The 23,916-nt window shown below is 46.7% G+C and overlaps 1 protein-coding gene and 1 non-coding gene across 2 annotated transcripts in view; one reads left to right on the top strand and one right to left on the bottom strand.

Moving 5' to 3' along the window:
• The window catches only part of LOC136641906 (zinc finger protein 721-like), a 29,561-nt gene extending 11,786 nt beyond the window's left edge, over positions 1-17,775 (bottom strand). Inside the window, exons 1-5 of the mRNA XM_066618007.1 lie at positions 17,036-17,775; positions 15,649-15,790; positions 15,194-15,291; positions 14,050-14,173; positions 11,671-12,932 (exon numbers count right to left, since the gene is read on the bottom strand). Coding sequence (XP_066474104.1) covers positions 11,671-12,932; positions 14,050-14,173; positions 15,194-15,291; positions 15,649-15,790; positions 17,036-17,683 — 2,274 coding nt within the window. The 5' untranslated portion in view covers positions 17,684-17,775. The remainder of the gene's footprint in view (positions 1-11,670; positions 12,933-14,049; positions 14,174-15,193; positions 15,292-15,648; positions 15,791-17,035) is intronic.
• TRNAY-GUA (transfer RNA tyrosine (anticodon GUA)) lies at positions 5,072-5,159 on the top strand. Its single transcript is given in 2 exon segments — positions 5,072-5,108; positions 5,124-5,159. It is a non-coding gene; the product is annotated as a tRNA-Tyr (tRNA).
• Positions 17,776-23,916: the final 6,141 nt, after the last annotated feature.

The following is a 23,916-nucleotide window of genomic DNA, read 5'->3' as shown; positions in this document are numbered from 1 at the left end:
GTAAGTGCCACAAGTGCTGCAACACAAGGGCTATAAGCAGCCCCTCACACTCGCTGTCGCAGCCATTCCAGGCAGCAATGGCAATTGACAGAGATACTGTTTGGATCGACAACTCTGCACCATGCAACAGAGCCCATAGCCAGGGAGACAGACCAGGGACAGACTGCACTTGCTCCCAGTGTGGAAGGGATTGTCACTCCCGAATCGGCCTTTTCAGCCACACTAGACACTGTGCCAGAACCACCGTTCAGAGCGCGATACCAGAGTCTTTCGAGACTGAAGGTTACCAACTACTACTACTATTACTGATACCTGAGTGGAGATTCAAATCCCCACTCAGCAACAAAGCTTCCTGTGTAACCTTGGACCAGTCACTATCTCCCAGCCCACTATCTACCTCCAGGTATCTCCCACTATCTACTTCACAGGATTGTTGTGAGGACTGAACATAAGAACATAAGAAGAGACCAGCTGGATCATGCCAAAGGCCCATCTAGTCCAGATTCCTGTATCTCACAATGGCTCACCAAATGGCTCAAGGAGCACACAATACAACAAGAGACCTCCTTCCTGGTGACGATACTTCCTGGTGAAGGAACGATACTATCCTGAGTTTGTTGGAGGATGGGCAGCATTAAAATGTGGAAAATGAATAAAGATTCTATCTCAGCACTCTCCTCCCCCTGTCTTCTTCCTCTCTTTCGCCCTCTTCCTTTTCACATCTAGGGAATGGGAGGAGGAGCAGGGTAGGCAAGAGGGTGGACAGAGATGGGTGCCTCCCCCACTTATCTGCTGCCTGAGGCAATTGCTTCAGTTGGTCTCATGGATGGGCCGGTCCTGCTGCCAGGTGCTTCAGAACGCCTTCTGTGGTTCAGACAGGCAGAAAAACTAGGTTTGGTGGCTCTTGGAAGCCTAACCCTGGACCCTGTCCTATAGGAAAGCTGACAGCCCACAGAAGAAGCAGCATATGTTTTTGCTGTCCAGACTTTCAGGCACCAGATGGCTGTGAGAGCTTGCAGGTCACTGAAGTGCCCTGAAGAATATGCCAGATTTGTCAGTGGTCGAAATATCTCTGCTGGGACGTCCTGGGAGCATCCTGGGACTTCACTAGACAACTGGTTTATACTGCAGTGAATGCAAAGTGTTAATAATTTCTTAGAAGGAGTCACTAAATTCATTCTATGAAGAGAAGGCATGCTTATTTCAGAAAAAAAACATATACGTAATCATTTCATAAGTAGGGTTGTCAACTCTCCAGGATTAGTCTGGACACTCTAGGGCAGGGTCGGCAACCTTTTTATCAAAACGGATTGGACATAAATGGTTGCTGAGCACCAGAAATGGCTGTGTGGAGCTCACTAGCACAATGCTATGCATGTCTACTCAGATGTAAGTCCCATTGTGTTCACTGGGGCTCATGCCCAGGAACGTATGTACAGGATTGCACCCTATGTACATGTAAGAGAAACAAGCAAGAGCCATGAAGCATCTTAGGCTGCAATCCTATACACATTTACTTGCAAGTAAATCCCATTGAAGTTAATGGAGCTTCTGAGTAGATATGTGACCCCGAATGAACACACACACGATTCTTTGGATTTTGGAGAGGCAATCAAACAGGCGACAGGAGAATTCAAAGGACTTCTTAACGTTTACTCGTTTGCAAACAGGACCTCCACACATGTAGAGGACCCAGAAGGATTACAATGATGTGGGTTTTATAGTCTTTTAGATAGGGGAGGGGGACAAGAGGACACAAAGAGAGAAAAAATATCCAGGGGAAAATAACATACAGGCAGACACCCAAAACAACATTTGGCATGTTATCAGTACAGGATGTTGATCTGAGGATGGCAATTCAATACACATTGGCAGTTTGTTTACAGAGATATCCGTTAGAGGGGGTTTGGTACTCTGACTCATCCCTTTTACCCTAACCTTTTTATCCTCATTTGTTGATTGCCCTTATCTAAGACCTTTCTGTTCACCCTTGGAGGCCCATATCACAGTTAACTGGTTCTCTGAGAGGGATAGCTTTTTTGGTCAGAGAAGAGCCTTATGGGTGAACTGGGCATCTTGGGATATTTCCATATTGTGAGCTGGGCATATTGATATCATATGCATAGGATTGTGCCATTAAAAACTATTATGGCATAAAGTTTCTAAGATGTGAACCTGCTCAGTCAGATACTACATATAATTATATTTGCACAAACCCATTAAGAACATAAGAAGAGCCCTGCTGGATCAGGCCAAAGGCCCATCTAGTCCAGCTTCCTGTATCTTACAGTATCTTTCTGTATCTCCCTCGGGCCCACCAAATGCCCCAGGGAGCACACAAGACAACAGACAAAACCTACGTCCCGGTGCCCTCCCCTGCATCTGGCAATCAGAGGCAGCCTGCCTCTAAAACCAAGAGCTTGCACATACCTACTATGACTTGTAACCTGTATTCTTTATTTCACATTTTAAAAAAATTCACATTTGTTTACCATCTTTCCTCTTAGAAGTTCAGGATGGTGTACACCAGTAGCGTGGCTAGAGGGGGTTCAAAGCACTAAGTTTTGCATGGTACCTCACCAGACGTGCAAGCGGCCCCTCCCCCGCAGAGCCATTCCATCTTGCCACGGTGCCACATTCCACAGTGTCTTCTCTGTTTTGCTCTAGCCCAGAACAGCTCTGAAGGTGAGGGTGAGGGACCACTTATATGCTGTGGTGAGGTGCCAGGAAAAAAATTAGTGCTTTGCATCCCCTCTGGCTACACTACCAGTGTATGTAGTTTGTCCCCTTCTTTTGTCCTCACAACAACCCTGCGAGGTAGGTGAGGCTGAGTTAGTGACTGGCCCATGAGCACCAAGGAAGCTTCATGCTTCAGAAAGGATTTGAACCTGCCTCTCCGAGGTCTAACTTGCAAACCCCTGCACCATCCTTTTCTACCCTGTTCCCCATCCCCACCCTGTTTTCATTTTCTCTGTCCATTTAAATTATAAGGCTGAGGGGACAGGGACTGTCTTTTGCTTGTGTTGTTTTCTAAAGTGCCACTTTGCACTGATGAATCTGAGCTTTTCATACAAACAACCTGATTTATGGGTGGAGGAGAGGAGCAATTGGCAAGGTCTGTGCCAACCCCTATCAATTACTTTTCTCAAATAGAAAGAGGCTGAAATGTTGGTTGCTCAGATTTGTAGAACTAAGAAAATGGGTGGAACTCATCAGGGTGTGATGTATAGTACAGTGGCTTCCTGGCATGCTGGGAGTTGTAGTCTGTAGCAGTTTGGTGTGTTACTCTGTCAAAGGAAAATGTTTTTTATGTTGCTGAGAGAAAAAGATGAGAGCTGAGTTCCTGATCCCTAACATGGATTCCGCCTTCTCTTCCACATCTAAAGCACGTACTACATGAAGTCCTGTATTACTGATTAGCAGTGTTGCCCCTTCACACATGCTCACAAGCAGTTTTCACACAGAATGGTAAAGAAGTAAATTGTTTCCTATAAATGCTGAAAGAGGAAGTGTGAGTTTCTGGTCCTTTTATGGAAGCCTGCACATAGAATAAGAATGTAATTAAGGGTGCAATCCTAACCCACTTTCCAGCACTGACATAAGGGCAATGCACTCCTAGGTCAGTAAACAAACATTCCCTTACTTTGAGGAGGTCTCCTCGAGTGCCTCCTAATTGCAGGATGCAGTCCACGTCCCATTAGCACAGCTATGCCAGTGCTGGAAAGTGGGTTAGGATTTGGGCCTAAGAGTGCAATCCTATATAAACACATACCTGGCACTAGGCCTCATTGAACTGAATGGGACTATCTTGTGAGTAGACATGCATAGGATTACACTAGTGCAGCGCAATCCTATCTTGCGCTGGAACAGGCAAACCAGGTGTCTTGCACTGTATCCAGCGCAAAACAGGGCGCCAAAGTGGATCAGCCAGAGGTAAGGGGAAACCCTCCCCTTACTCCTAGGTAAACCACTGCAGCCCCTATGGGTCTCCTCAGAGTTGGGCCACCTGCTGAGGCCACCCAATCGTTTCTAAAACAACCATTGTGCTCAGGGATTGACTTCTAAGTAAACACGCATTTGGCTTGAGCTGCATGTGGTCCTAGAGAGAGTTCTCAATCCACCATTGACTGGCAGATGACAGAGACTGATAAACTGAAACGGAGTAATGAGAGAGGCTGTAATATGTCCATTTTCACACGAGACTGAAATCTACCTCTGAGTCTCCTTGGCACAATTTGTGCCAAATGTGTGTGTTGTTAATTGGGGTGAGAACGTGGGAGAGACCTTAAGGGCACAATCCTAACCCACTTTCCAGCACCGACATAAGGGCAATGCAGCTCCTAGATAAGGAAACAAACATTCCCTCACATTGAGGAAGAATGGGAGAAGGGCGAGATACAAATAAAGTTTATTTATTTTATTATTATTATTATTATTATTATTATTATTATTGAGGAAGCCTCTGTGAGAGCCCCCCAACTGTAGGATGCAGCACATGTCCCATTGGCACAGCTATGCCAGTGCTGGAAAGTGGATTAGGATTTGGGCCTAAGTGTACAAGCCAGCAAGCCTAGACATGACATTATAGACCAATTTATGCACAAATTAATTTCAGCATCTCACCTACAAGCATCCTCCTATGTGGTCTAGTGATCAATCTGGCAAGAAAAATATCTGTCGTTTGAGCCAGAATTAAACCAGCAACCTAAGGATGACTTTGCTGCCTTGGCTCTACCAGTTGAGCTATTGAATAAACAGGCAGAAGGTGCTCTCTTGTTTTTTCTTAAGTTGTGTGTAGTACCTAGTTGTGTGGAACTTAATTCTTAATGGAAACTTTTCCCTTGAAGATCTTCCCACCCTCCTGTCTCTCTGCCAGCAAACATGAAGCCAGCTAGTAGGGATTTTCAAAGTCCTTTTTTAAGACGTAAATAGGTGTAATTTAGTTGATGAGTTCATCACCTCTCCAGCTGAGAGGTGGGAAGATCAAGGGGAAAGTTGCAATTAGGAATCCAGTTCCACACCCAGTAGGTGCTACAGCCAACTTAAAAAAAAACCCAACATATTACCTATCCCTTCGATAGCTCAGCTGGTAGAGCGGAGGACTGTAGATTGGCAACAAAGTCATCCTTAGGTCGCTGGTTCGATTCCGGCTCGAAGGACATGTTTTTCTTGCCAGATGGATCTCCAGACCACATAGGAAGACACTTGTAGATGAGATGCTGAAATTGATGCAGTCTTGCCAAAATCTTAATAGAAAGGATAAGTTACTGCTTTGATTTTGGCTCAAAGGACCCAGGTACTTTTGTTCTCAGATGTATCAGCAAATCTGGTGGCCATATTTGATTCCCCTTCTAAGGCAAAGGTCCTTACCCAAAGGTCTTTGAATGCCCCTGCCAGCAGACCTTGTGTGGGTAAACATTCAAAGAGGTTTTAGTAAAGGCTTTCAGGCATAGAATACTTTTCATGAGAGAATACCCTGAGAGTATTAATGGCTCAATCCTATTCCCCAACTGCACCAGCGGAGCTTGCTCTCTCCCTGCACGCTTACTTACTTGTTGGCAACCTTCAGCCTCGAAAGTCTAGTGTGGCTGAAAAGGCCAATTCGGGAGTGACAATCCCTTCCACACTGGGAGCAAGTGCAGTCTGTCCCTGGTCTGTCTCCCTGGCTATGGGCCTTAAAGCACCATAAAGCACTCTGTGACAGTGTTAGTTCTAGGCACACCCACAGTAAGGTTGGAGCATTCTCGCTGGTGTGGTGTGTGCAGAGATGCTCAGTGAAGCATGTAAGTTCAGCACAGGGTTAGGGTGAGGGCGGGAGTGTGTGTGTAATGGTCAGGGAAGGGCTGCAATGAAGATGGGTGAATATGGGGGCACAGGAGGGGGCTGGATTGGCAGAATCAGATGAGCCACAAAGGAATTTTTAAGCAGGTTTAATCAGATGAGCCACAAAGGAATTTTTAAGCAGGTTTCTTTAGGATCTGTTAGAAGGAGGGTTTAAATCCATAAACAAATAGGAATCAAGAATGAGCAGTGGGGCAGCCAAGACTGTAAATGACATCATTGGAAATGGTGAACACCCAAAACAGAGTGCAAAGAACTCCAAAAGGATCTCCCCAGCCCAAACCAGGCAACAAAATGGAAAATGAAACTCATGCAAGTTTATTGACAAGTGATACACACTGGGCAAAAAAAAAAAAATTATAACTTTACATATACAGTGATGGATCAGAACAAGAAAGTGGTTGCTGTTATTGTGAAAGTGGTTGTGGAAAACTCACTGAAAATATCTGCTATTAATGTACAGCAGGGGTGTCCAAACTTTTTGGCAGGAGGGCCACATCATCTCTTTGACACTGTGTCGGGGAGGGGGGGTGTCAGGGAAAAAAGAATTAATTTACATATAAAATTTGAATAAATTTACATAAATGAATATATTAGAGATGGAACTTATATGAATAAATGACAGTTTTGCAATAGCTTAAAGCCTATAAAAGGCCTTGCATAAAGCAAGGCCGGCCTTTCCTTCACTGCCACTGCTGCATCACAGACGTGAAACAGCAAACAGTGGTGGGAGCGCTTGTCTAACAGCTCACATGAGAGGTCAAACAGTCACCCTCATGCTGAGAGTAGTCACATTGGGCCAGCATGGGCTCCAGCAAGTCTCCAGATGGCCAGAGGCTCATTGGAGACTGGGGGCTCCCTGAGGGCCAAATTGGGAGTCCCCAAGGGCCACAAGTGGCCCCTGGGCCAGGGTTTGGGCACCCCTGATGTATAGCATGCACACTTTTAGACCATGGCAACATTTCTCAAACTGTGGATCAAGACCCACTAGGTAGGTCGCTAGTCAATTTCAGGTGGGTCACATAGCACCTAGCTCAGCTGCCACTGAAAATATAGAGCTGAAAATAGAGAGTGCAGAGCTGCTGGGCAGGGTGGGTTCCCTGTGGGATAGACGCCTGCTGCTTTGCCCTGAATTGGTGGGAAGATGGGATGCTGGAAAGAGGAGTGGGCTTGTGGTTGGAAAAGGTTCCAAGTCTGCATTCTGCTTTGACTTCCAAGCTGGAATGTTTGAATTCCCAGCTATGCAAAATAACAGCACAAGTGTCCTGTGTAATGGGACCTTTGGCTGATTCTGGCATAGGTTTGAAACCTAAATTGATTATGTCACAACCAACCATGACATCACTTCCAGGTTAATGACATCACTTCTGGTGGGTCCCAACAGATTCTCATTCTAAAAAGTAGGTCCCAGTTCAAAAAGGTTGAGAACCACTGATTTTCTATTCAATAGCATTTCTATTCCCATAGTGCACTACTTTTATTCATTCGTTTGTTTACCTTTAATGGCATATAATAGCATACATTTTAAACCACCAGTTACAGTACCCACTTCCCAACTAAATGATCTATATATATATAAATATATAAGCTCATTCCAATATATAATGGTTTTCCCAAATACATAGTGTACGATGCACAGCAACCTGTCTTGTACAGAACTCATCATTTCCTGCTAATAGGTGCTGCGTTATCAAAGTTGCTGTTTGGCCCTAATTATCAGGGATAAGTGATTTAAGAAATCTGGTGTGGAGGACCTGCTTTTTAGTTCAGTGCAGTAAAATGTGTGGAATACAGTCTATTTCCCCCGAAAAACAATTACATACCATCTTCCTTTGGTAGACCTTTTATATCTACCCTTCAGTATATTGGAGGGTAGGGCATTGCAACGAGCTAACATAAATGCCTGCCTTTTTTGGGAACAGTGGAAAAGGAGTCTGCCTGGTTTGCCATAAAACCAATCCAAAGCCAGAATTTAAGGAATCCAGGCCAAGCCTGCAGTTCAATAGATTGCTGATCAATTTCCAAACTTTAGGTCTGATATGAGATACAGTGAGGTACACAACAAATTTTATATAAAAAGGAAGCCTGAACCCACCCTATTAAAAGCTGTTATTTTAAGTTGTTATTTTTTTTTAAAGCTGTATATTAAAAGCTGTTATCCAAATAGGGATACCATAGAGAAGTTGTGATATCACTTTAACATTGAAGACCTGTAAAGCTGCAGAGACATAAGAGTTCCCCCAAGTTAAAAAGAATGAATTATGGCCTGAACAGATGGATAAACCGATTGTATTGCAGCAGAGCGGTGAAAAGTCCCTAAACTGAAAACATCAGCCTAGATACTTAAATTCTTTGACCTGCTGTATCTTCTGCCCTTAAATAAGCATGAATAAGGCTTCCAGGAATTACCAAATACTACTGTTTTTGATTTTTCAAAATTTAGCTGTAAGTTATCATCTTCCAAATAATCAATACATCTCAAACCAATCTACGCAAGCCTATTCTGGTTCGTGATAACAGTACCATGTCATCGGCATAAAGTAAAACTGGGACATCCAAGGTGCCTAACTTAGGGTAATGCACATTCAATGATGTCAAAATGGAGGCCAGATCATTAATAAACAGATTAAATAACGTAGGGGCAAACACACATCCTTGCTTCACACCAGCATTTGTAAAAGCCATCTTGGAGAGATATATTTGAGGTGAAGCTTTTATAGAAAGGGAGGCTTGTGAATACAGATTTTGAATTGAGCAGAGAAATCTCTTATCGAGTCCCAATTAATCAAGTTTCCCCCACAATAAATTTCTATCCACCGAGTCAAAGGATGCTTTCAAGTCCAGAAAAGCTGCATAAAGGTGAGATTTAGGATGGTGAATCTGTTTGGAAATCAAGTGAGATAAAACTAAACCGTGATCCATAACCAATTTGCCTGGTCTAAATGTGGCTTGTTCCAAGCATAGATTTTTTTACTCTCAGCCATCCATAAAGAGAGTGCACTAGTTGGAATGGAATCACGCAAAAAAAAAAAGTTCCAGTTCAAGAATGTCCTCACACTTCCTGCCATGTTTAGCATGTTCTGCTTGTTCCATAATCATATTGAAAGAAAAAAAAAAAAGTCTTGCAGCACCATAAAGATGAACACTGTGATGGAGGTCCCGAGTTCCCTCTGTGTCCACTTGCTACCACAAACCCATTTATTGTTGTTTGCAGCTATAGTCTGGTTCTGCCAGTGCAGCTAAACCTCTGGTGTGCTTAATGAGAGCAAGGCATCCCTCTTTGAAAGGAGGGATGTGGTTAATAACCAAAAGGCTGCCCAGAAAACTGAAAGAAGACTCAAGTGATGCATCTATAGGTTCAATTCTATCCAACTTTCCAGCGCTGATGCCCTAACATAAGGGATCAAAGGTTCCCTTCACTTGAGAATGCCCCCGTGACTGCCTCCCTAGTACAAGACGCATTGCATGCCCCATTGGCATGGCTACATCAGCGCTGGAAAGTTGGTTAGGATTGGGCCCTAAGTGTATACTAAATTTAAAGAATGCATAGGATGCAGTGACATCCTGGGCAGAGGCACCCATCATGGAAGTGTTGCAGTGATTGTCACACAATTGCATTCACTGAGATGTTTACACCTGTAGAGACTCCAATTTTATGAGTGTTTTCTGCTTCTTTCTCATGTTTTCTGCTTATTATGTATATCATGGTGCATCTGAATAACTGGTGCCTCAGTTCTCTGAATGGCGAAACACCCCTTAAGACTCTCTGCCAGACCTGTTGTCATGGTTCCTGCTTGTTCTTTATTCCAATGGTAGCATGATAAGAACAGGCTACTGCATTTCTCCATGGAGTTCCCTTGGACCATCATAAAATTGCATTTCGTTGAATGTTTCAGAAACATAAATGCTAGCAAACAGACACATGCAGCCCAATCCTACTGGTTTGTTTCACAGCAGAACATGCTTTCTGGCCGGCATCAATGCTGCGGGGATGACCTGCAGGTCCCATGCATGGTGGTGGGGCAAAGGAGGTGAGTCAGTGGGGATGGTGGACTGGGGCTGCGGGAGGGTGAAAGGTAGGAGGAGTGTTGAAGGTGGGAGGGGATGTTACCCAGTGCAGGCAACTTACATGGGATGCTATCCCCTCCAGTGCCAGCAACTACACCCCCTTTGTCTCCTCAGACTTGTGCCAGCTGAAGAGCTGGTGCAATATCCAAGGAAACCCAATGTTGATTAAGAAGTTTACGGAAGGCTAAGAGAAATTATTTTCCCTTTCTCCTCCCAAGTAGCCCCTCCCCCCCCACCACAGCATGCAGCACAACCTGTTTTGGCCCAGTTGCATGCTATGACTGGGCATACAATAGGATTGAACTGTTAGAGGGGTCTCACTTCCCCAGGAATTGCCTGATGTGCAATAACCCTCTCTCCCCAAGAGACATTTCTCCCATTTTCAGGGCATTTGAAAACTTTCTTTCCCACACTGGATCTCTTGAGATTCATGGTATATACATACTCTCTATCCAATGCACATCCCACACTGAGAACATTCACATGGTTCTTCTCTGGGTGAATTATCAGATTTCCTATTCATGTTACTCTGAAAGGGAAGGCTTTTCCCATGAACAGAGAACACTCATGCAGTTTCTCCCTTACATGAAGGTTCTGAGGTTTGTGCCCAGCATGGGAAATGATGTAGATATTCATATTATTTATCTGCAAGAAGTGCTCCTTAATTTCCCTTTAGTACTATCCTATTTCCCACCCTTGGAACATAAATGCATGATGCTCGTGGAGATATGAACTGTCTGTACTTTGTGCCATTATTCTGGCTCCGATCCTCCCTGTTGAGAAATTCTGCACATTGATCAAATTCTCTTGTCACTGCAGAAGGCAGAGGGAACCACTTCAACCATGTTCTGTTACCTTGTTTTTCCACCTCCTTCTTGGTGGGGTTTGCACCCACTCCAGCTGATTTGACTGACATGTGAACTTGTATAAATTCTACAAGAGAAGATGATCTACACATCTTGGGTATCCAAACCTTTTAGTCTACAGCTTCTGTTCAAAAGGTGGGGCATGGAGCTCCATGCGGTCCTGAAGACTTTGCCTAAGCCAAGTCGTGTTGTTGAACAATGACCGCCGTTTATCAGCCAGTTAATATACACTTACTGAGTAGTGAGCCCATCAACATTCAAGCTTGTTCCCTATAACTCAGGATATCACAGCATAAGTCAGGAAGGTTCCATACAAGGAGAAATACAATACAGGAATTATTGCCGTTTGAGAAAACATTGTACCTTTACCCTCTAAACCGTTAAGGCCCTATATGCGTTATCTGGTGCTAATCAGTGTTAAACTTTCACCACACAAAGGACACCTATCAGATTTCTCTCAGTATGAACTTTTCAATGGCTTGATAAATGTGACCTGCATGGATTCTTTCCTGAGTGAATCATTTCCAGTGCAATCCTGAGCTGCACTGAGTGGAGGGTCTCCACTCTCCTCTGACTTGCGCCACCTCAGGAGGTGGTGCAAATCCAAAGAGATCCATAGATGCAAAGGTGGCTTACCCGGAGGTAAGGGGAAAAGTTTCCCCTTACCTTTGGCTGAGCTGCTTTGGGCACCTATCCTGTGCTGGATACAGCGCAAGCCTCTTGGCATGCCTGTTCCAGTGCAGGATAGGATTGCACCCTCCATGTCTTAACAAACTTGGTATCTGAGAGAAGTTTTTTCCACACCCAGGATATCGGTGTGGAAGTTTTCCAGTGTGGATTTTCTGATGCATTAACAAATTTGATCTCTGAGAGAAGTTTTTCCCACATGTAGGACATTTTGAGGTTTTTGTCCTATGTGCGTCCTTTGATGGGTTAACAAATTCGATCTCTTAGAGAAGTTTTTTCCACATGTAGGACATTTGTGAGGTTTCTCTCCTGTGTGCATCCTACGATGGGTTAACAAACTGGATCTGTGAGAGAAGCTTTTTCCACACTCTAAACATCGATGTGGTTTCTCTCCTGTGTGGATCATCTGATGGGTTGACAAATTTGATCTCTTAGAGAAGTTCTTTCCACATGTAGGACATTTGTGAGGTTTCTCTCCTGTGTGCATCTTCTGATGGGTTAACAAACTTGATTTCTGAGAGAAACTTTTCCCACACTCAGGACATCGGTGTGGCTTCTCTCCTGTGTGGATCACCTGATGGATCAACAATTGTGATACCCAAGAGAAGATTTTTCCACATTCAGGGCATTTGTGAGGTTTATCTCCTGTGTGCATCCTTTGATGGGTTAACAAACTTGATCTGTGAAAGAAGCTTTTTCCACACTCAAGACATCGGTGTGGTTTCTCTCCTGTGTGCATCCTCTGATGGGTTAACAAATTTGATCTCTGAGTGAAGTTTTTCCCACACTTAGTACATTTGTAAGGTTTCTCTCCTGTGTGCATCCTCTGATGGGTTAACAAATTTGCTCTCCGAGTAAAGTTTTTTCCACACTCAGGACATTCATGAGGTTTCTCTCCTGTGTGAATCATCTCATGTCGTAACAAATGTGATCTCCGAGAGAAGTTTTTGCCACACTCACAACATTTGTGAGGTTTCTCTCCCATGTGAATCATCTCATGTCTTAATAAATGTGATCTCTGAGAGAAGCTTTTTTCACAGTTGTCGCATTTGTAGATATTTTCTCCAGTATGAATTTTGTGGTGTTTTGCTAATGAGTTAGAACGGAGCCTTACCTCAAACTCTAGGCCATCATTGTTTTTCACTTCCATCTGGCTGCTGTCATGCTCATCAAGCTTTCGACGGTACCTTCTTCTAGACTTGGAAAACAATGCTGTTCCCCCCTCTGTATCCACTGCGATAAGATTGCTGCAGGCAATTCCAAGATCTCCACTGTGCTCACCAGATTCCTGGCATCCCGTAAGTGGCTCTATTCCCTGTCTGCTCTTGGATTCATAACTTTCGTCCTTCACGCCCATTCTTACCGGCACATTCTCTTGGATTTTCCCTTGTCCACTCCTGGGTGTTTCCACTGACTCATTTCCTCCAACCTGAGCATTCTTCACCTTGAGTGGGTTTCTCTTTCCAATATCTGAAGAAACAGAGAAAGGAATTTTGTCAATGTTCTGATGACCTCTTATCAAGCTTCCTGCAACCTCCTCCTCCTCATCTTTCCCCTTGTGCCACAAAACCCCCACACTTCATCCCTATCCCGGAATCTGAACACTCTCTGCTAAAATATGGAAACCTAATTTCTCTGCCAAGTAAACACAGATTATGGTTCTTGACTTTGAGAGTTCTGGTCAGTGGCGTAGCTAGCGGGGGGTTGGGGGCAGTCTGACCCAGATGTCAAATGACCTAGCTATGCCATTGGTCCTGGTCTTTATGCAACTCAGGAAATGTGGCTATTTTCAATCACAGATTTTACTTCTGGTACTCAGTAGGAAGAAAACCAATTAAAGACAATGAAGATTTGTCCCTTGACCACTGGAATTCTTTTTCATCCATGTTCAACCCCACACAATAGGTCTACAGAGATGTCAACAGGCCGTTTCCAAGGTGATCATGTGTTTCTCTAAGGACACATTTAACAGTTTTTATTTGTTATTTCATCCCTCCTCCCCCAACTATTTTGCATCACCTTTGGTCAACTGACAATGACTGACAAGGATCTGGTTTTATTTTTAATGTGTATGGTATAGTAGTGCACCAAATACACAACTTGAGGCACTTCATAAAGATTTTTATAAGGACACATTAAACTGTTCAATTGTTGTTATTGCACTATGAATAAAGAGAGAAAGGCGCCCCAAATGAAGAAATTGGGCGGATTGACATCATAAGTACACTAAAGCTGCATGAGACTTGAACTGATTGAATTTCTCCTTAAAAGAAAATCCTCTTTCTTGGGAACCAAGTTTTTCGCCAATGCTGGGGCTTACGAATCTCTTTGGCTGCAACCCGCCCATCCACATTTCCACTCACTTCTCCATCGCTGGATATTTTAGTCTTTACAAGTGTTGTATTCGGGGAATGTGTCAAAAATGAATTTCTGGCTTGCTTCGTATCTTATAAGTTATTATAAGTTATAAGCATATAAATATACCATTCAGAAGAGGATCTACCTACAAATCTCATATTCTAAATATGAGAACAAGATGGGCAATATTGTTCTGGATTCACTGGAGCCGAACCCAGCAGTTCCTCACCCAGGGAATCTGCATTTTCACCATCCTCCTGCAGAACGTTCCAGAACGTGGTGTGTTGGCTTGACTGAACTGGTATCTGCTGAACCATGTGCAAAGGCAGACCCGTTTTTCTCAGATTCATCATCTACAAGAAATAGGAAAACATGCATGCTCCCACTTCAAAATCTGGTGCACAAGGAGTGGTGTTAATGCACTGGAATGAGAACATGCCCTTTTTACAGACTCTGCTTTTATAAATGGGTATCAGCTATGCTATTTGCATCATGGACAGTTGTGTCCTGGTCAAATAACTGGGTAACACAAAAAGTATTACTGTTCAACAAATATATCCTAAACCTCTTATCCCAGCCCTAGCCCTACATTTGCATATACTGTTCTAGCCTGGGCTGTTGGGCCAGGGCTAGAGGTTCTTTTGGATCAGAGGAAGGAGCAAGTCCAAGTTCAGGGCTGTCAGAAAAGTGCTTTATTCTAAAACATAAGAGCATTAACTTACAGGCATACTTCTAGGCATTGAGATGTACCTCCAGACAGAACCTTACAAGATTTCAGTCAACTCTACAGACGACACAGCCTGCCAGTGTCCAACGAGGTCCAAGAGCTTACCAGGTGACTCTATGGACAACACAGCCTGCTTGTGTCCAACAAGGACTGGAAGTATCTGAGCTAAATTAGTGTGAGCTTCTATCCGGGGTGCTCAGTGCTAATTGGTTAAAACACACTGGTTGTCGGCCAATGATAGATGGTCCTGGGCTATTGTGAGGTTCCTGGACCATAAGCAGCTGACAATAATTAGTTTGGCGTAGGAGAGAGAGATGCCGTCACCATTAGGGATAAGAAGTTGCACCGCAGATGCAGCATAATTGGTAGCCTGGACAGGGTGAAGGGTGGGGAGGTTGGGCCTGGTTTTAGCTTCCAATAGCAGCAGCACTGAGGCTTTTCAGTTGTGTCCAAGTTCTTGTTACTCCTACAAGGCTGAAGGCAGGTGCTGGGCCTGGTCTCAGCCGTCACATACATGAAAGGCTAAAGGTGGACCTTTGCAAACACCTCAGGTGGCCCCATCATGAACTGGCCCCAGTTCTGCCCAACACAAGGATACAAGCTGCTGCATGGTTTGTATGTCTGCCCTGGCCCTGCCAAAACCAACCTGGTCCATGTTGACACCAAGAGCCTTGGTGAGCTCAGCTTCACACATGTCCTGACCTTCTGCGGGAAGCAGCGAAGTTGGAGGTGCAATTCCAGTGCCTGTGAGGGACAAAAGGGATGTTTTATAGAGAAGCAGGATTGCTATACCTGTTCATTATTACAAATGGCCAGAGGTAAATCAGAGCACATTTCTGTCCCTTGATCAGCTGCATGCAAGCAGGAGTTGGGTCTGAGGACTCTGTCATCCCAGGGACAAGGAAAGCCACCCCAGCTAAAACCATTCCCCAACTATCACTATAAGAGATTACTAGACTGAGTGAGCAGAGGAGTAGGAGGAGTATACCTGGGCAGAAACCTCCCAGATTTCCTCATCCACATGGCTGCTAATGTTCCAGGACTGTATACCTTCCTTTACATTTTGTTACCCCAATAGTAGATCACATGCGGATTCCTTACCTGGCACAGTGACCTCCCTATCGATGTTCTGCTTGGTGTCTCTGAGCATCTCTGCATGTTCTTGGGAGATCTCCCCCTGCACCCTGTCCAACTGCTCCTCCTTTACGTCGAAGAGACCCACAGCCCACTCCTGCAACGGCTCCTGAAGCAGTGAGAATAATCTTTTACTCGGGACAGAGAGAGTGTATGCATCCAGTTCCCTTACATCCTATTCCCTTGGTGCATAAATCTAGAAGTGCCTAATTCCTTAGTTCATCCTGTGGATGAACAAAGTACGTAGCTCTGAGGACCAATAGCTCAATCCTGAGCTTCCCAGCGCCCGCTGAAGCAGTGGCACCAAAGTGGCTACCACTGTATTCAGTTGGTGCTGAGAAGCAGCCAGAGACTTCCTTGGTGGAAGGGGATGTTTTCCCGTCTCCCCCCCGGGAAAGCCCCAAGCCCCACAATGGGACATCTTTTTCCAACGCAGACTTGAGAGTATGTGTTGGGCATTCTGGCCTGACATGAATTTCATGCCACCCCCTCCCGACCCTGTTCCTCTACCACCCTGCCCTCTCCCTGCCCTTGTTCCACCCTCCCCCAAGAGGCTGGTATGGGCCCAGTGCCTGACTGGTGTAGGCCCAGTGCCAGCACTCCCTGCTCAGAGGGTGTGGTATGTGTGCTTTACAGCATGTTTACAACACCCAGCATTGGCACTACTGCTCAGTGCCAGCACTAGTTCAGTTAAGGACTGAAAAATCACACCTCTATTCATCACAGCTCCTGCCCTGTAAAGTCTGACATGGCAGGTTCAATGCTTTCTAGCTACATCTGAGGAAAAGCTTTGCCTGCTGATTTTTACCCTTCGTGCTTAGAAACAGGCAAAAATGCAGGTTTTGTTTTGTATCCAATACAAATATCTCAATTCATTTAAAAGGGTTCAATCAACAGGAAAGTAATTATAATGGTACCAAGAAGAGAGAGTTAGAAGGGAGAGAGAGAGAGAGACTTAGATGGGAGAGTTAGAAATTGAGTGTTGGGAGAGTTAGGACAAAAGAAAATATTTCTTTACTCAGCGCGTGGTTGGTCTATGGAACTCATTGCCACAGGATGTGGTGATGGCGTCTGGCCTAGACGCCCTTAAAAGGGGATCGGACAAGTTTCTGGAGGAAAAATCCACTATGCCAAGAGGGGCATTCTGAATGACTGCATCACATGTAGTTTCCTTCAAGATCACTGAGCCTCATTTATCAGCTCTTACTCAGAAAGGTTTTCAGTGGCTTGAGGATTGTCAGAAGGATTTGGGGCTTTGCTACTGCAATGACTTTTATGAGCTGAATCAGGCTGGCTGGTGGTTCCACTTTCTGTGCCTGGCCAGCAACCTAGGAGTGAAATACCAGGACCTCACCTGCCACGTCCCCGTCTCAGTCTCAGCCTCTCTCCGGCTCATCAGGAAATCCTCCAGCAGGGCCATGGCCTGCACACAGCTGTCCGGCCCCCCTGCCCGGATCCAGCTCTGGGCTTCCACAGGCAGGCTGGCCAGGAACTGCTCCAGGACCAGCAGCTCCAGGATCTCCTCCTTCGTGTGCCTCTCCGGCTTCAGCCACTGGCAGCAAAGCGCCTGGATCTGGACGTACATCTTTCGGGGGTCTTCCAGCTCCTGGCAGCAGAACTGCCTGAAGTGCTGGCGCTGCGCCTCCCTTCTCAGGGCTTCGCGTCTTAAGATGGCAGCCTTCACTTTCCCATAGTCCTCCTTGTCTCTGGCTTCCAAGAGGCTAAAGGCCTGCTGGGCTTCCCCGCTCAGTGCTGGCATGAGCCGAGACACCCACTCTCCTCTGGGCCACCGACAGGCTTCAGCCACTTGCTCAAATGAGGACAGAAAGGCCTTGGCATCGTCCCAGGGTGTGGGTTCTGATACTGGGAAGCTCCCCCATGCAGAGCTATTAGACTGCAGGGTCTTGAGAAACTGCTGCCATTGGGCTTCCCAGCGCTGCTGCATCTCCCTGTCTGGTTCATCTTGGCTCCCTTGTGGCTTTCTCTGTCCTGTTTGCTCCATCACACATTCAGGCTGATCTCTGTTTGTGGCTCTTCCTGCCGCTCCTGATCCGTCTTTGGCTTCCGAAATCCAAGACCATTTCCTGGGGGGATTCCTGAGCTGAAAGAGGAGTTTCCTTCTGAGCTCAACACACACACAGTGGATCATTTAAAAGACATAATGGAAGAGGAGTCTGTGATTCGAGCAGACACCTCAATGGAAGCCTTAAGGGGCGGGGAATAGGGGAAGGTTCCACATCATGCTGAGATATTGTAAACCTGTTGGATTTCTGCCTGCCACTTGAGGGTACACAAGTCATGCCCCCACCCCAAAGAGATAGTGGCAATGTGGTTCACCTTTCCAGCATTCTCCTTGACGTGACCGGAAGTGCCTTCTGGTTCTGTCAGGGAGGTATTCTGAGGTGTGGAAGGCCACGCGCTGCCTCCCAGCTCCGCAGAATGCCTCTGAGAGGCATCTAACAGGTACTACCAGTTTTGGTCAAAGTGTGTTCCATTCACGTCCAGGACTCTGAGGTGCTCTGAGGTACCTCAGAAGCCCTCCCACATATTCTCCCATAAGGGGAAAAGAGGAGCGTGTAATAGATACCTGAACTCAGGAAGAGAAACAGAGGCAAGCGAAAGAGTTTGTCCGCTTCCCCTGAGGAAAGCCCCAGGCCCCATTGTGGGGCTTCTCACATCGACTTGAGAACTTTCATGTCTGGTTTTTCAGCCCAACACTGAGGATAGGATCTGGTGGAGGAGGCCACCATCAGTCCCACCTCCCTAACAGGCTGGTCCGTCCCCCCTGTCCTCACCTTGTCCTAGAACTCCTCCCGCCAGCCCCAAAAGAGTGCACCATCACCCAGCACTCTTACCATGCTCCAAACAGCCGTGCGGCATCCTCCACCCAGCATTGGGCCCAGCGCTAACTGGCACTGGCTCAGCGCCAGCACTCCCTCTTCCCAGGGTGCCATAAAGGTGTTACCCTGCACATGCCTGATCTTGTCTGATCTTGGAAGCTAAGCAGGGTCAGGCCTAGTTAGTACTTGGATGGGAGACCGCCTGGGAATACTGGGTGCTGTAGGCTTATACCATAGTCTTTCCAGACTGAAGGCTGCCAACCATAAAGGTGCTTAGCTCATTGTGCTAAGACAGGATTGGGCCTTGTCATTCTGTTTGATGGGACTTACTCCCAGGAAAGTATGTATAGGATGGCAGCCGGAGCCATGTTACAAGAGGGGAACACATAATGAAATTTGACAGGCAATGAATGGTGCCTACACTGGCATCTCCCTGCTGGCACCTGCCTGAACCACCAACTCCTGCTGCCTACCTGAGAGCAGGTAATGGCTCTTTGTGGTACCCAGAAGAGAAACAAAAAAGTTACCCAGAGGAGGAACAGAAAAGGAGTGTTTAGTCTTCAACCTGTTGGGATAGAGAAAACGGGAATTAGGAACACTGAGCTACTGACTACACTACTGAAACTAAGCCTAAGTACATGTAACTGGAATGCATATTCTTCCTGTTTTCCCTCTCTTCTCTCTGTTGCCTCTTCTGTGGAGAATTTTAGACTGCAAGCTCCCTGGGGCAGTGTCGCAAACACAGGGGGGTTTGGGGTGCTCAGAGTTCTTGGTTCTCGAACCCTAAAGCCCTCAAGGCCCCTCTGCTCAGTAGTACTGCCACCACCCTGTATGTGCCAGTGCCTCAGTCCAGGGACACTGAGACCCTCTAGGCTTAATTCTATCCCTTGCAGGCACTGAGCTCTTTCTCAAATTAGAGCTTCAGTCCTCAAGTTACTAGACCTCAATGAGCACTTGGTAGCTTGCTGAACAGCTAGGCAGGATTCTGAACCCTTATCCCTAACAGACAATAAAACAGCTTAGTAAAAGATATTTTAGTTTATTAAGTACATAAAGTTACATAAGGTTACAGTAAGGCAGCAAATGCTAGAGGCATAAACATCTAGGAAACATATCAGCAATAAAATAATAAAGCTAGCTGGCTATCTCTATTAATACCTATCTGTCACCTGGGTCAGCTTCTCTTGTAGATCCTTTAGCTCCAGGCTACCTATGAGGCCAGGTGCCCATGGTGGACAATGGAGCTCCAAAGCATGCAGGATGCTGCACCCAAAAACTCTGTACAAGAAGAAACAGGACACACCCCTTGGGCACTCATTATTATACTTCTTATGCTAATAGTACTGAGGTGACTTCATAAACTTTAAATTTAGACTGTCCAATCAGACCCTTGTGGAACAGAACCTTCTCGAATTTGGCCTGGTTGCTAACTCCTCCTAGTTCTTACCCCTCCCAACTGCAGATCCACAGCTGCACTCCATCACGCTTGATCAGGCGCCTCTCTGTCTACTAAGGTGCTAAACATTCCAATGGGTTGTAATTCTTGCTATCTGTCCTTCCTGGCCAGCAAAGGAGAGACAACAATCTTTGTGTTTATTTACTCACATTCTTGCAACTAGGAACTGCTAGCAACTTCTCCGTTACACTGTCTTAGTGTGGTTCAGGCTTCTACTGCCAACCTAGGCCTAACATGTACATATTCATGACAGGCAGGTACCTGTCATCCACTATTCTGTAAAGCACCGTGCGCACTGAAACAGTAATAGCATCAACCAGTACTATATGGGATTGGAGAGACATGGGTTCAAATTCCCATTCAGTCAGGAAGCTCATTGGGTGATGCTAGGCCAGTTTTGTTGTGAGGGTAAAAATGGTGAGTAGAGAGGAATGCATGCTACCCTGAGTTCCCTGGAGGAAGATGGGGAACTAACAAAAGAAAGATAAGCTTAATATGAGCAGAGGCTCAGGGTCCAATCCTATTCAACTATCCAGCACCAGTGCAGCTGCCATGGGGCCTCAAGGTAAGGGAACACATGTTCCCACACCTTGAGGAGGCCTCTGTAACTGCCTCCTCCCCAAAGGATGCAGTGCACACCCCATTGGCATGGCTGCACCGGCACTGGAAAATGGGATAGGATTGGGCTCTCAGTCCTCAGACATGTTCTCAATGTCAAGGAGCAACCCTGTTCAGAGGGTTACTTTTCACTCCCTGCCAAGAAAGCCAGCCCTCCACACATGTGCACCCACTCCATAAAAGATTTGGGGAAACCTGGATTTGACCTGACATACACAATACCACACATTTCACAATACCTCACCCATAATAATGACCCCTGTGCTCTGTAATTGGGCCTGGTCCACAAATGCAGCAGATTCTGGTACCAGATTCAAGAGATGACAGCCTAGATTGCACCACTTCTGACAGCAGATGAATGGTCATCTTTTTGAAAACTCAGGATTAGGTACCAAGCCCTGATTCCATATTTGTGGTTGATAAAGTGGGCTAGAACCTCCATTACATCCAAAGTATTCAAACATCGGAGCAGGGTAGTTAAATGATATTAAAGCACAACCCTTTAAAAAGGGAACCAGCCCATCCACAAGGCTGACTGAGGGCAGAAGCCTCAGAAAGCAGAACTGAGGGGGTGCCTCTCTTTCTGCTCATTTGCCTCTACTTCAGTTGCTGCTCCCCCCATATCCTGTGTTGGAAACGGAAGAGAGGATGGATCAGATGAGGAAGTGCAGAGGAGATAATGGGAAACAAACCTTCTGCTGTTCCCACACTTCTTTTCCCCCGCTTTCTTTTCCGACTTCAGGGAGAAGCAGCAGAATACCCAACCAGGTAATGGGAGGGGCAGCAGACTATCTCAGACATTCTTGGGCTGGACCTGCTACCCATTCATGAAGATCTTCCTGGACAGGTCTACTTTGTGTGTCCCCAGCACCAGATGTACAAACCAGAGTGGGCATTTTCCAAGAGGGTCAGCAAAACTGTCTTCCAAGGCTCTGCCTTGTGCCATTTTGATGTATGCATGTCCACTCACTAGTAAGTCTCATCTTGTTCAATGAGGCTGACTCCCTGGAAAGTATTACTCAGGCAAGGGTTCTCAAACTTTTTGCACCAGGTCCCACTTTTTAGAAGGAGAATCTGTCAGGACCCACTAGAAGTGATGTCATAACCAGAAGTGACATCAACAAGCAAGAAAATTTTGAGCAATCCTAGACTGCAATCCTACCCATACTTACCCAGGAGTAAGTCCCACTGACTAGCATTGTTAAAAGCATATGCATAGTAGCCTGTTAAAAGCACAGATCTCGAACACTTCCCCCAATGCAGTCACATACCAGGGTAGCATCAAGTCTAAGATATTAAAAGTAAAATATTGAAAGGAAAGGGAACCCATAGTTTGAGAAACAATGGACTGCAACCATAAAGCCTGCAGGAGAATGAGGTGGCTGAGATTTGCAGCAGTGTAATGAACCCACCACTTCAGATTGCAGGAAGCTGCTGCTACGTTTTCCCAATGCTCCCGAGACAAACTCCCTGCACCTAGAAAACCAGCAGTACAGGGTATGGGAGGGGCCGGAAGCTTCTCCCCGGCGGGCAAGGGATTCTCTTGGGGGGGGGGGAACTCTGGCCGCACTTGGGGAAGGCTGACACAGACCAGAGTCCTGCTTGCACCGGGGAGGCTGCGCTGCGCTGGGCAGACGAGGGAAGCCCCTGTGCCCTCCGCCTGGGGGTGCAGGGATCCTCCGGCTGCGTCTTTCTCCGCCTCCCCGCCAGGACCCTCCCGATCCCCGGCATCCCCCTCCCCAGAAAGGCTGCTTGCAAAGGGCCGGCGGTGCCCACCTGGCCGGGCGGAGGGAGGGAGGGAGAGGCGGGGGGTCTCCCAGGCTGCAGGCACCGGTGCGGGCGGCGAGCGCTTCTCCCGGCCCCTGCAGGCGCCAAGCCACGCCCGAGCGGAGGAAGCGCCGAGCGGCAGCAGGAGGAGGAGGGAGCCGGAGCTCTTCCCCTGCAGCCCTCGGAGCCCTCTGGTGGCTGCAAGGACGGAGCCTCCTCCCGCCTGCGTGTGGATGAAGAGCCTGGCAGCCCAATCCTATGCATGTCTATTCAGAAGTAAGTCCCATTGGAGTCAATGGGGCTTACTCCCAGGAAAGTGTGGCTAGGATTGGGCTGGAAGCCTGGCAGGGAATGCTGCAGCCCTGCAAGGCGAAATGCAACTATAATTCCTCCAATATAGACAGACACGCACGAAATGAGCATCATCATCTTTAGGCTCACACTAACATAAGAACATAAGAACAGCCCCACTGGATCAGGCCATAGGCCCATCTAGTCCAGCTTCCTGTATCTCACAGTGGCCCACCAAATGCCCCAGGGAGCACACCAGATAACAAGAGACCTCATCCTGGTGCCCTCCCTTGCATCTGGCCTTCTGACATAGCCCATTTCTAAAATCAGGAGGTTGCGCATACACATCATGGCTTGTACCCCGTAATGGATTTTTCCTCCAGAAACTTGTCCAATCCCCTAGAATGGAGAGTGTCCTGTGCACAGCTACACTTGCATCTGCAGCAAGCGGTCCTTGCAGCTGTGTCCCTGAGCTCCCATACACTCCATAGCAAGCAGATCCACAAGCCCAGGAGCTACTGTAGCAGGCCGGCTTCCTCCCAGATTTGATACTGTGTTAAGGAGGGTCATGGATGCAGGGCCTAGGAGAGGGGGGTAAAGGGGGTAATTTGTACCCAGGCCCAGGGTCAAAAAGGGGGCCCAGGAGCCAAAGGAGGGGGACCAGAAAGTTCCTGGGGTCTGACATTTTCCTATCTACTCAGACTTGTTGCCCACACAGGATGCTGGGAACTCTACCACAACTGGGGATGCTGGGAACACTACTGATTCCACATGGGTTGGTAGACCTGAGCTCCAAAGACTCTTCCAACTGTCTCTACCCTCCTCTCACCCTGCTTTACCTCTCCTTGCCCCTATTCTGCTCACCCATCACCACCCTCCCCTGCTCTGTTTCACCCTCCCGCTTTGCAAAGGGGCCCCAAAAAACTTTGTACCCCCTGATAAAATTCCTCTCAGAGGCCAGCATGGATGCATTCCTTGGCCCAGCATATATGGTTGCCAGTAGCGGCGGCAGACATTCCCCAACATCCCGTGCCGGCAACAAGATAGGAAAATGTCAGATCCCAGGAAATTTCTGGGCCGCCTCCTTTGACTCCTGGGCCCCCTTTTTGACCCTGGGCCCAGGTACAAATTACCCCCTTTACCCCCCTCTCCTAGACCCCGGCTGAGGCTCTCTGTGTTGGATTTTCCTGGTCTCGAGGGCACATGCCCCACGCAGCTCCTAGCAATGGAGATCAGGATGACTTCTCCCAGATCCTTGATCCT

Source organism: Tiliqua scincoides, chromosome 2 (genome assembly GCF_035046505.1).
Source record: "Tiliqua scincoides isolate rTilSci1 chromosome 2, rTilSci1.hap2, whole genome shotgun sequence".
Taxonomy (NCBI): Eukaryota; Metazoa; Chordata; class Lepidosauria; order Squamata; family Scincidae; genus Tiliqua; species Tiliqua scincoides.
The sequence above is the reverse complement of the archived record's forward strand: the minus strand, read 5'-3'. Positions and strand labels throughout refer to the sequence as shown.